We start from the raw sequence: 12,737 nt of genomic DNA on the forward strand, positions 1-12,737 counted from the left end.
AAAGTATTTTGTATCGTATCATTATTTCCACGTATGCAGATGTACACATGTAAACTTCGCAGAGATCTAAGTTGTGGAAATTAAGGAGGCTAGTGCAGTGCGGGATTCCGGGTTCGAATCCTGAGTTTGGCATGAACGTTTGTGTTAATGACCAAGTGCAAAAGATCAAAGTGAAAAATTTGGAAAGAGGTGTGAAGTGGGGGAGGGCAGAAAGAACATACTTTTTCAAAAAATAAAATGAAATAGACTGGGTGTCAAAAATTAGGGTTCGAATCCCGGCCTGGAATGAGTCTTCTATATGCGTGTCCCTTCATCAATTTCATTACATCATCACTCATCCTCATCTTCACGATTAGCCAAAAGTAGCAGAAATGCGAAGTAAAATAGACCAAATCAGTCAATCAAAAGTTCTATCACCGGTTGAGCCACAGACTGTTCACATAACTTTTCAGTAAGTTGCAATATAAGTTGCTGTGTTGGTAAAATTTCGCCGTTGTTTATTATTGATGTACAGGGTGGCTCAATAAGTCACTTAACACCCCCAGTATAAGGCCACTGCAGCGCGCAACATGGAAATGGTGATGACCAATCGTTATCAGGCCAAGGGGGAACCACATTGAAGCCACCCACACGGTCGGCGGCCATCTTGATGTCCGCCATCTTGAATTCAACTTCATAATTTTAAATGGGAAGGGGGTCGTGTGACATATCAAAATAGGCTAGAATTTCACGAGAAATGCAATGGTGAAGGTTTTTTTGACGTATCTTTACCCAGTAAAAAGTTATGACTGAATTCTTGTACCAATTTGCTCCTTTTCGAGGTGTTAGAAAAATGACTTAAAATTTGTTTAGCGCTTCGGTAATGCATCGAGATCAAAGTGACGTCTATGGAGAGACGTTCGCATGCCATTGCACATTATTTTAATCGGATACATCCATGAAGAGCTGAGCATTATGAATGGTTGTCGCTAACAATTTACAGTGTGACGCTTCCATTGAATTAAAAGTCCTTCACAGTGACAAGGCTAATGTTTATGTTCATAAGGAAGTTTATAAACAGAATATTCGATGATTTTTATCTGATAACCCATTTTTGACAGATCAAAGCTGAATGGTTAGTGTTGGTACAGCGCCTTGAATAACGTAGTGTGGAAAACGACCCAAGAAACTGGTTCCCCGAGACGATGACAAGTAGATGGCAGTGCGATCGACACAGCGGCTAATTTTGTTATGAAAGTAATGCGGCTTAGTTAGTTTTTGGAATATATTGTGTAGATTTGTTTCTCTAGAAAGGCGGTAAGTGAATTGATGGAAACAGTTATATTTGTGGAGTGATTTGCAGTCACGAAATGGTATTAATTTACACAGAAAAGTAACATAAATACGTTTTATGTGCAACGCAACACGAGCATCAACATATCGCATGTGAGGCTGAACGTCAAACGTTGGATTGTGTACACAAGTTTATTTTTGTATATTAATAAAATTGAAATAGTGTCATGAAGGGGAAAAAATATTTCGTGGCGTACATATTATGAAGTCATTTTCCCGAAATGCAGATATTCGAAACAATTTAATTTCATATTCCTTGGAGTTGAAATAGCCGATTACGATGTACCTTGTCATCTCTATCAACAAATTGCTTTACATTCGTGTCGATTGGTAAGTAGAACTTTGGTGTTAAGGACTGTGCATTTTTACTCGTGACTTGGCTGTAAAATGTCTACCTTGTACTTGATGAAAATAAACCGCAAATTAATTAAATTAATTAATAATAAAATTAATTAATTAATTAATTAAAATAAACGAGTATTGTCTGTGTGAATTTCCATAAAAATAATATTTGTGACAATGACAATATTAATGAACCTTTCAGGATAATGCATACACAATACTAATTCTCGCAGCAATTGTCATGTTACGTGTTACAATCCATTCCTATGTTTTCTTCCGTATTGTTAATAAAAAACTCAAGGACAGGTCATGATAGACGGTTCATAATATTCTTTAATATTTTCGCGACTACTGTACCAAATATCATAACAATTTTCTGATGCAAAGAAATGTTACAAAGAAAAGAATCAGACGTTGCAGCAAAAACCCCATTTACTTCCATTATAAGCAGTCGAGCGCTGTACCCCGGTGTCAACACCAGCGCCTCTAGCGGATTTCATTTTCGAGTGGAACCAGCGAGAGAGAGCAAAACCATGCCGTTTTCCACACTACGTTATTCTAGGCGCTGTAGGTGTTGGTAAGTTAATGGTGTGGCGTGCTGTGTGGAACACGATTGGTTAGTCAATTTTCCATCAACGGAACCTTAAATGCTTAGGGCTACTTGGATTTGTTAAATAAACAGTTTTTTTCATCCTTGCTTATGGAAGAAGGTACTTTTTACAGAGTTTTTTAATAGGGAAGAACACCAGAACACTTATGGGAACGTTATGAACCAGTTTTTGTCCAAAGTTAGTTATCAGATGACAAGGGTCACATATTCTGTTTATAAACTTCCTTATGAACATAAACATTAGCCTTGTCACTGTGAAGGGCTTTTAATTCAATGGAAGCGTCACACTGTAAATTGTTCGCAACAACCATTCATAATGCACAGCTCTTCATGGATGTATCCGATTAAAATAATGTGCAATGGCATGCGAACGTCTCTCCATAGACGTCACTTTGATCTCGATGCATTACCGAAGCGCTAAACAAATTTTAAGTCATTTTTCTAACACCTCGAAAAGGAGCAAATTGGTACAAGAATTCAGTCATAACTTTTTACTGGGTACAGATACGTCGAAAAAACCTTCACCATTGCATTTCTCGTGAAATTCTAGCCTATTTTGATATGTCGCACGACCCCCTTCCCATTTAAAATTCTGAAGTTGAATTCAAGATGGCGGACATTAAGATGGCCGCCGACCGTGTGGGTGGCGTCAATGTGGTTCCCCCTTGGCCTGATAACGATTGGTCATCGCCAATTTCAAATTCCATGCCGCAGTGGCCTTGTACTGAGGGTGTTAAGTTACTTATTGAGCCACCCTGTAGTTTGGAGGAACCTTCTTAAATTGTCAATTAAGAATGGACCAGAGGGCTAGGTGTCCTTTTAATTAATATCATTCAAGGATATTAAAGTATTATGGGAAATTTCTTACCTACGACTGCTAAAACACACACACACATATTATGTATATAATTTTGGTTTCCCTTTCTTTATATAAGCCAATGAACAGTTAAAAATCGTAATTATTATATTATGAGGATGATTATTGATTACAGTATATGGCAAGCTTAAATATTTCATATGCTACATGATTTAACAATGGTGAGTTTACAACAGACGCCCAGTTTGCAAAATATTTTTGGAAAAATTTGAACAGTTGAAATAATATTTACATAATATTATTTTCCATAAAACGTTGTGCATTTAGATGTGTATATGCACTTAGAATGTGCTATCCACACATGCAATCAATCAGAGTACTAAACAAATTTCTAATTGATATATGTAATAATTTTTAAGAAATGAAGATTGGTTTCGACCCCACCACGTGAATTACATTGACAACATGCGCAAATTTGTGTGAATTAAATAAGTTTATTTGACTTGACATAATCGTTATTATATTGATGGTCATGAGGAGATGGGTATTACTCAACATTTAAAATAATTACATAATTGTGAAATTTCAATAACACCTAATAATATCATCGTGTTCTCTGTTGTCAGTTTATTCACATCATGAAGTAATAGGAATAACATATTCTTCACTTATGCAGTGCTTTTCCCTGAACGAAAATAGTTTCGAAGACCGGCATCAGAATCTGCAAAGGAGAAAAATCATTAATTTTTTTTCTTTAAAGCTATGGCTGTTGAGTTCAAGCATAGGTGTAACTTGGCGGGGGCAAGGGGAGGCACTTGCCCCTTAAAACTTTCAGGTTTGGTAAAATTGACAAGTTAAGGATACTTGTGTTAACATCCTAAGACCTGAGGAGCTAAGTGATAAATAATAATATTTATGACTTCGCAAATGTAACAGTTATTTAGCAAATAATCCTGGGCACTATGAAAAAGGTTTCGACTCTGCCCCCCTAAAAGTTAACCCTCAAGTTCGTACCCCCCCCCCCCCCCAAGTTAAGTCCCAAGTTACGCCCGTTCAAACAAGACAAATATGCACTTTTGAAACGCCTGGGAACAGAGTCTAGTAATTTATTTCAATGGCAAAGCGCGACCGTTTGATTAATCATATGAATAATACTTACTTTCAAAGTAGTTACTTCGATTTTGGGCCGCATTGGCGCCTCTCTTTTTAAAGCAGAGCTCTCGCTTGAAGAACGCATACAATGCAGTGGCAGTAACAGCAAAGACAATTGCAACTGCCAAGACGATTCCTATGTAGGTAATAGGTGTAGCACGCGCAATAACTGAAATCAAAGATAAAGTTAATGAGCTTCTATGAATGAGATTTATTTGTGTGAGAATTTAAATTTCATGGTAGCATGTACTACAGGGAAGGTTGAAGATCAAATTTTCACCCGGGTGAGGTGGATTTTTGGCATCCCCTATTTTCCACCCTGCCTCCTCATTTTCTACCCTTTCCTCATACTTTCCAAATTTCTCCAACGAAAACATGACTATGATGCATATTTACGCTTTTGATTACGAAAAATAATAGTCTTATTTTTAGAATAGTGTAAGTGTTACTGTTTAAGAACACGTTTATTGTTTCTTGTAGAGTATATGTTCACTACCTACCTAATGACATCAAAATAACAGTAATCTCTTAGCTTAAATTGCTACATGATTTGGCAACGTGGTTAGCACATCGCGGTACGACGTCAGGGGTCGCGGGTTAGATTCCCGACCTGGGCATGGATGTTTGTGAGTGCCCATTCATCAATTTCATCATGTCATCACTCATCCATATTTTCGCAAATTAGTCAAAAGTTGCACAAAAAGCGAAGTAAAATAAAGCAAATTAATCAATCTTTATCTCTAGAAACAACTTTCGCTGATGACCTGCTGGAACATTTCAATTGCACTAAATAACAGCAATTATTTAGGTTAAAAAAAAGAGAGGGAGAGATTTAATTTCTTTGTCTATGGTGCATTTTGGGTGTAAGGGGAAACTTCCTTTTCTTTTTTGGGAAACAGTAAAACGTCAATCTGTCTTCCACATAGTAATCTCTGGAAACTAAAGTCTTGGCGACTAAGAGGCTTTGGCGTCTTACAATCGTCTGAGTTTTTGTGCTCCATGTCTTACCCATATGAGTTCGTGCTTGTTCCGTTCATTTAATATCATCATCATTCATCTTCTTTTTCTATTTTGGTTAATTTGCCTAACTTTTATACCGCTTCGTTTAACGTTATGATGAAACAGCAATGTCTTGCCCAGTATTTGAACCTACGGGAGCATTCACACCGAAGAGACACGCGACATGCGACACGCTGCAAGAGACACGTGACGCTTGCAAGTTAACACTCAGTAATCAATTGAACCTTTCGATCCGAAGAGAAGAAACACGGCAAGCTGCACGTGTCGCATTTCGCTTACGTGCCTCTCGGACTGTGCCGTTTTCTCAATACCTTGCATCGTGTCGCCTCAGTTTGTTGTTCGCGAATTCGCAGTGAATACGTCACCCCAACGAGCTATTTTCAGAGAGCCCAAGCGGAGGGCTTACAACATATATGAACCTCTAATTTGTTGATAGAAAAGTTCAACGTTGTTTTCGCTTTATCAACTTTTTGATGCAGTTAACGGCTGTAATTTGCCTTTAACATTGTGTAAAGAGGACGTGTTTTGGTCACTTAGGACGTGACTGCTTTTATTTTAAAAAGCCAGCACATGGAGGCACTTTAGTCCAAAATAGATCAGTCAACGTGGTAAAGTACTCTAAGTGCATTGTTTCTGAACCGCCGGTCCCTCGTACCAACTATACTGAGCTGCGAAAGGTTCTGATGAAATTGGTTGCCAAATAACACAATCCAAATATCATATTTGAGTTGTGAGTTTTCGTTTCTTAAGTCCATTTTATGCAGAAGTAGGCTAATCAGGACTGGACCTACAGTTTAAAGTGCCTCCACTGGGTATCGAACCCGGGATCACTTAATTACAAGGAAACGATGTTACCGCTTCGTCATTCATATTTTTATATTTGTCAACAACCCTACACGTAATCCAACTACGTATTATTACTCTTTTTGATCATGCCAGAATTTATTTATCAATATTTAATTTCATGGGTACATGTTAATTCATGCATAAAATCTCAAGTACTGGAAAGGTATTTACGAGGAAAATTCTTGGCTAATGGCATTGACTTAAAAAAAAAAAAAAAAATGCCGGGACATGGTTTCACGAAGGTTGAGAACCATTTCTCTAGTGTTTATGTCTTCGCTTTATCCCGGCTGGAAAGTATAGCGTACATAGTTTGAGGTCAGTGCGTATTATTTCTCCGTTTCTTATGCACAACTTGCATCTCCCGAGTTTCAATAACTTGCACAAATTTTAAAACGATATTTACATGTAACAATGTCTCTTGTTACTTTTTTTTTTCGGGTGATACCAATTACATCGGTATCATCATGCGAACTGAGCAAGAAACAAGTGTCGCTTGCCGCGTGTCGCGTGTCTCTTCGGTGTGCATTCTCTCTACGACATCTAACTTCGTAGCGCACTACGATAGCGGAACCACTCCACTACAGAAGTTGGTTAAATTTCCTAAAACAGACTCGCGAATTGAAAGTGAGAAGTATGTTTCGATATATTGCAGCTTGCCACTAAATGTTAATGTTTCCTTGTGTATAGTCTCGTTATCCCGGTTCTTTTGTTTTCCTCTGACAGCCTTAATAATAAAATTAATCATTTTATGGTAAACTTTGTCAATTTCTCGATCCTTTCTCCTCTCCCTTCTGTAGTTCGTTCATGCGTCGTTGCAGCACAGCGCCAACCGCCGTCTACCCTGTCCTCTACTTTTGTCTGCTTTGTATCAGTTCGTGAGTTTGGAAAGTGCTTTGCCAGAAAAAATGAAGTAAGTTGCGAATTAAATCATGTTTTGTGCTTTGTTACACTACAAAAAAACATTAAAAGATTCTTTAATTAGTAATATATTAAATAGCCTACGCATTTAGATGCAGGTACTGCCTGCTAAACTGTAGAATTACATCCATCGTTTCAGTGGGTTTTTTTCAACACCAGTGACATCTGACTATTAAAGCGGCACTAAATGATTGTATATGCACGACTTATTCTAGCTTTTTAATTGTCACAGTAATATTAGATATATTCAATAGGCAGCAAGGCCACCTAGTATGTTGAGTGGTGTTCTGCTCACGATTTCGCTTCTGAAGGTTACAAATGAAATCGCGTGTCCCTTCATTAATCTGATCACCATTCATTCTCGCCAAGAATAGCAGAGAAGCCATTGTGTGTGCTGGTGTCCCCCCCCCCCGTACAACCGAGAGAAATGGAAAAGGCAAGGTTGATGAATCAAGTTTACTGTTGTATTTAGCTCGTGAAAATGTGTTATAGCGAAGTAGTAAGTGGTTTCATGTGGTACAGTCAACGGCAAAGATAATGGAAGGCAAATTGTCCACCGCTATTTTCATTACTTTTTTATTTTACATCCTGCGTTGTTTTAAGGAATGAAATTATGCTGGTTCGAAGCAGGCATTGTTCTTTGCTTATTGACGTCTTTATTTCAATTCATTATCATCACATTGTGTAATCCAGACCAAATGAAAACGGTGGTGGACAATTCGCCTACTGTTTCTTTTTCCGTTGGGTGTACTATGTATCTTGACGTCGTTACCAACTCTATGATGTGCGTTGAATATGGGATAATGTGTATTATGTGTTGTTTGGATTGCTTTAGCAGGTCTAACTATAGCTCGAATTTTTATGTAATTCCAGGGAATTCCAGCATATTTAGTCAAAAAAATAATTAAAATATCGAATTATATTGATAGGACTTGCATTAATTTTGGACCCAAACTTGCGAATGAACTCGGCAGGAAATTCAAATCGCACAGAACGTGTGTGTGTGTACTGTACGAATGCCTTTTACTCGCTGTATGCGTGTATTTAGTCGCTCCCTTTGAACTTGAGTGGGGTGAACGTGCCCACTCCCCGTCAAAGTCAGCACTTGCCATACAAACTTTACTTTAGAACTACTTACAGTTGTAGAACATATTTCCATTCAGAGTGAATTCTACAGATCGTTCTTTGGTTTCCGTAGTGAGCAGAGCACTGCAGGTCCATGCCCCATAGTCAGAGTAGGCAACCGAGGATAGGTTCACCAGGCATCTCCCAGTTCGGATGTTTTCCCCTAGGTCCACAATGCCTCTCCCATCTGGTCCAGCGCATCTGCAATAGGAGAACGTTTCCCCCTTCGCCGAGTAGTCAAAGGTGATCGAAGATCCCGTGGACCCCGAAAATGAAGTCTCCTTTGCCGTCAGAAAATCTGAAACAGGACAATATTTACGATAAACACAATTACACAGGTATAAAAACATGAAAGCAAGGATATTAAATACACATTGTAATAGAATGAATTGTTGTGCCAACAGATATGTCGAAAGTCTTAGGTTGGTGTTAAGTCCATTCTCAGACACACGTTCTTTCATTTTTATGTTGTGGCTGACTTCTACACCCACAAATAAAGAAGCATTTGTTCCTTTTTCATTGGATTTGTGTATGATGATTGAAAGGTACTTATTGAGATCAAGAACACTGTATAAGTGTCATTCTTTTGAAGTTGTTGATTTCAATTAGTTTATGTTTAGTAGAAATATTAATTTAAAGTAATATCTTGCGTACAAAATGCAAATTTGTAACCGATTATTTCAAGTGAAATAATATTTTAAGAAGTGTAGCTAATAGTATGTTTTTAATTCTTGCAACGGAACTTGCATAACATCATGAAAACCCAGTTGGGCGCTGAGGACCAGAAATTAAACATTTGAATCTTATGAAACTGTGCTCATTGTTCACTTATCGCGTGAATTAGAATGGATAATATTCATTGCACCATATTTCCGGCAAACAGATCAGATCCTGCGCTGGAAACATGCCGGGTAACCATTGTGCATATGGTCTTTGCCGAGGTGATTCAAGGTATAATTAGCATGATCATAAGAGGAATGTGTACCTTTTCCGAAATGTGTAAAGTGATGAAATGCAAATTTTCTCGCTGTAAGAAGGCTTCTCATGCGCTTTTCTTAACACATGTAAATCTGTTTGCCGGATTTTCCCCAGACTACACTGTTCGATGTCAAGTTGAATATCATCCATTTGAATGTAGTGTAAAGTTTAAATGGTTGTTGTTGTTATTATCATTATATTGCTCGAAGTTATGGGCCTTGTAACATCTTTATTCGTATTGATGGAATCATATAAATGTTTTTCTTCCATTTTTGTTGGGCAGGCAGAGGATTTTTAGGCGCCATCCCTTAGCTGGTGCGCCATAAATGTGTATGAAGTAGGTGCCATAGGCGATTATAAATGCGTAAGGTATAACGATATGTATTATTTTCACATTCACCACGTCTACTCACCATTAACGTCAACTTGAATGTTCTTCGCAATTTCCTCTGAGCTTCCGTTAGTTGATGTTGGCACAGAGCATTTCCATATACCTGCGTCTTCCTTCCTGGCATCCGTGATGTTCATAGCACAATCACCATTATTCAAGGACACTCCGCTATACTCGTATCTGGTCTCGTTCGTCATCCTCGGCTGTATCATGATCTCGGAACCCAGCGGATGCACGAACCGGCAGTACGAGATGTTGGTGTTGACATGACAGTAGAGAGAATAGTTTGAGCCTGTTGTCGTGGTTATATTTTCGCCTGTGGTAAAAATTATGTTTGAGAGTGCTGAAAAATAATAATCTCCTATCAGCTGAAGAATGTGTCTAGGAAAGGACGGATGGGAGGGTTTATGACAAGGTGAACAAGGGCGTATTTAAGGGGGTTAAGGGGGTCCCCCGAAATACTTACCAAGCCCAAAATTAAATAAGCAAAATACTTGTTTACTGTTGTATCATTTGAAGTTGACTTATTTCCTCAGAACTTCATAAAAGTTAAAGACTAGACTGTGTTATAGATCCTTGCATTGATAGTGGCTCTGAAAGTTTATGAGAACCAGTAATAATAATAATGTGCATAAAAATAATGATCATGGATTTTTTTGTCAGCTGGGCCTAGCAACCATTTTGATATTCAAAAAATAATTCATTTTAAAACATTTTATGACATTATTTTCTTCGGTACGACTGCTGTTCTTTTGTACTAATTTTAGTGATCTTAACTAGACAAAAGCTAGATAATGGATAATACATAATATTACCTGTTCATGTAATAATAATATGCTAACATTTAATGATAACAGCAATAAAATTATTGACCTATTTTAATAATGTTAATAGATATATTAATATTGGTAATCTATTTAATTATAAACTTTGTTGTTATTTTATTAGCACATATCAAAGTACAGGGTGTCCCACGAACGGCGCAACTGGGAATTAAGAGTGGCGTTACTTTGTAACCGAAACCTGTACATACATAAGTCATACACCAAATGTTAGCCCTGTCCAAGTAGATATTCATTTTCTTTTTTTGCTGTTTCCAGTATTTCCATGTCAGAGACCATCACTAAACACACCTTTTGTTGCCTTCAAACATCAACTGTGTTGCCACTGTACCTCATAATTTTTTTAAAACACCCATTTGGACCGGTACGCCTTTACGAGGTATTTCAGGATTGGCTATACGCGAAAACGATCGGTTTTCTTCTCTGAACTATAGATGGCGAAATAGTCCACCTACCCAAGGTGGAAATTGACGTCCAAATTTCCGTACGAATGTTTGACATGCAATTTTCCATGCTTTGTGGAAAAATAAATTTACACTTTCACTTACATTTGGCAACACTGCATGAACAACACTGCACCCCGTTTGTTGTTTCTATGTTTAAAAATATCTACTTGGACAGGGCTAACATTTGGTGTATGACTTATGTATGTACAGGTTTCGGTTACAAAGTAACGCCACTCTTAATTCCCAGTTGCGCCGTTCGTGGGACACCCTGTATTATAAGCAGATATAGAACTTGGGCAGCAAACAATCTTCGCTGTGAATTACTGTCCGCAAAAAGTTCTGCCAGTCACCTCTGAGAGGTGCCACTGGTACCTTCTTTGCTTTCACCTCCAGACCAAAATGTTTTACAAGAGATCAAGAGGTGTCGCTGCTAAATTTCAACCCACTGTCACAAGATCCAGTGTCCTGGAGACAAATTTCTACAAAAGTCGTTAACTTGATGTCTTCTCCACACTGTGAATATTTGTCGGTGTTGTACGGGGGCAGCCTGCATATTTCTCTGAAACGGAAATTTTCAACACTGGCACAAGAACTATGCTTTCTCTCAAAGGATCGAAATTGTAATAAGCTGATTTTATCCACAGAGAGGATGGTGGGTTCACGTGTCATGCAGGGTCCTAGCAATTTTTGAGTTGATTGTCTTCGCACAAAAATGAGGGCGAGGGACAAATTTATAATTTAAATATCGGTATTAGATAATATGGTTTCCATGAATTGAATGACCTGCAATCTGACGGATAACCAACAGTCTGGAATTATCCGTCCATAGAAATCTTATGTCTCTTTTGTTGTGAGAGCTATAAGGGATGGTCGTTTATGTCAGCCTCACTCCCAGGTAGTACACCCTGGACTGTATTTTACAGACTACCGAGGCTCTGGCGTCTGCATTCACAGCCAGTATAATCCTCTATGAGACTTGCGTTGTGTCGTCCCTTTGGGGGCTATTCACCGGATGTTTACATTTCTGTGCTTCCTTGGCGCGGGCGGGAACTTCACTTCCGGTTTTGAATAGAATAGCATGGAGTTCAAAGGTGTAAAGGCAGTGTCTTAAGAAAAGGCGACAATCATTGTATGGCTTTTGGTTACAACACGAGGTTGGCGACAAATATCTTTCCTGGGGCATCAATGCATAGTTTGCAGACAGATCCGATCAGGCCCGTAGCCAGAATTGATCTCCAGGGGGGGCTCACAGGTTATCAGGAGGGGGCTTTGTAAATCAAGTCCATTTTTCAAAAGTTTAACAGTGTTAAATGAAGGTAAATTATGTGTGGGGGAGGGGGGTCATTAAGTTACATACAGTTTAGAAATATCACATAAATACTACAGGTTTTCTATATCTTTTAACATATCGCTTGAAGTGTTAATTGGCTCTTACTAAAATCATCCCTTACTACACACTCCATACTACGTTTGATGATACAGATATTTATATCACCCAAGAAAAGGTGGACAATATTCAATCATACTGCCTAGCGTACATTCCACTCCCGGCCGAAACAATAAAACTCCCCTTCATTTCCAAAACTTGGGAGCTGTTCACCTGACACAAATGCGCAGGGAATTTACATAATGACATCAAAGTCACAGATTTCTGTATAAATGGGAGGTCGCAACAGGGGCAACGAAGGTACAGATAAAGAAGGTCCCCTGTGAAGGAACTTTCTAAAGTCTAGAGAAGAGAATCTCCTAAATACTTGCCGCTACTTACACTTCTTATAAATAAGATGAGTGAATGTAATAGCTGCTGTTCATGTTCCCTGAATTTATCCTTCACCAAAGTTAGTAGTGTAATTGGTGATAGGATGAGGACAAAAATCATACAAATGAAGAGCTCATATGATTAAACAGATTGATTTGG

General features: G+C 38.3%; 1 protein-coding gene across 2 annotated transcripts in view; it reads right to left on the reverse strand.

Moving 5' to 3' along the window:
• Window positions 1–3,321: 3,321 nt before the first annotated feature.
• Window positions 3,322–12,737, reverse strand: part of LOC145987342 (uncharacterized) — a 29,091-nt gene continuing 19,675 nt past the window's right edge. The window contains exons 2-5 of one of the 2 annotated variants that reach the window (XM_083121864.1): window positions 9,554–9,874; window positions 8,176–8,460; window positions 4,261–4,422; window positions 3,322–3,822 (exon numbers count right to left, since the gene is read on the reverse strand). In XM_083121864.1, coding sequence (XP_082977990.1) covers window positions 3,770–3,822; window positions 4,261–4,422; window positions 8,176–8,460; window positions 9,554–9,874 — 821 coding nt within the window. In that variant the 3' untranslated portion in view covers window positions 3,322–3,769. The remainder of the gene's footprint in view (window positions 3,823–4,260; window positions 4,423–8,175; window positions 8,461–9,553; window positions 9,875–12,737) is intronic. The other variant, XM_083121865.1, reaches the window with a different exon arrangement.

Source organism: Lepisma saccharinum, chromosome 4 (genome assembly GCF_977018435.1).
Source record: "Lepisma saccharinum chromosome 4, izLepSacc3.1, whole genome shotgun sequence".
In the NCBI taxonomy this organism is placed as follows: domain Eukaryota; kingdom Metazoa; phylum Arthropoda; class Insecta; order Zygentoma; family Lepismatidae; genus Lepisma; species Lepisma saccharinum.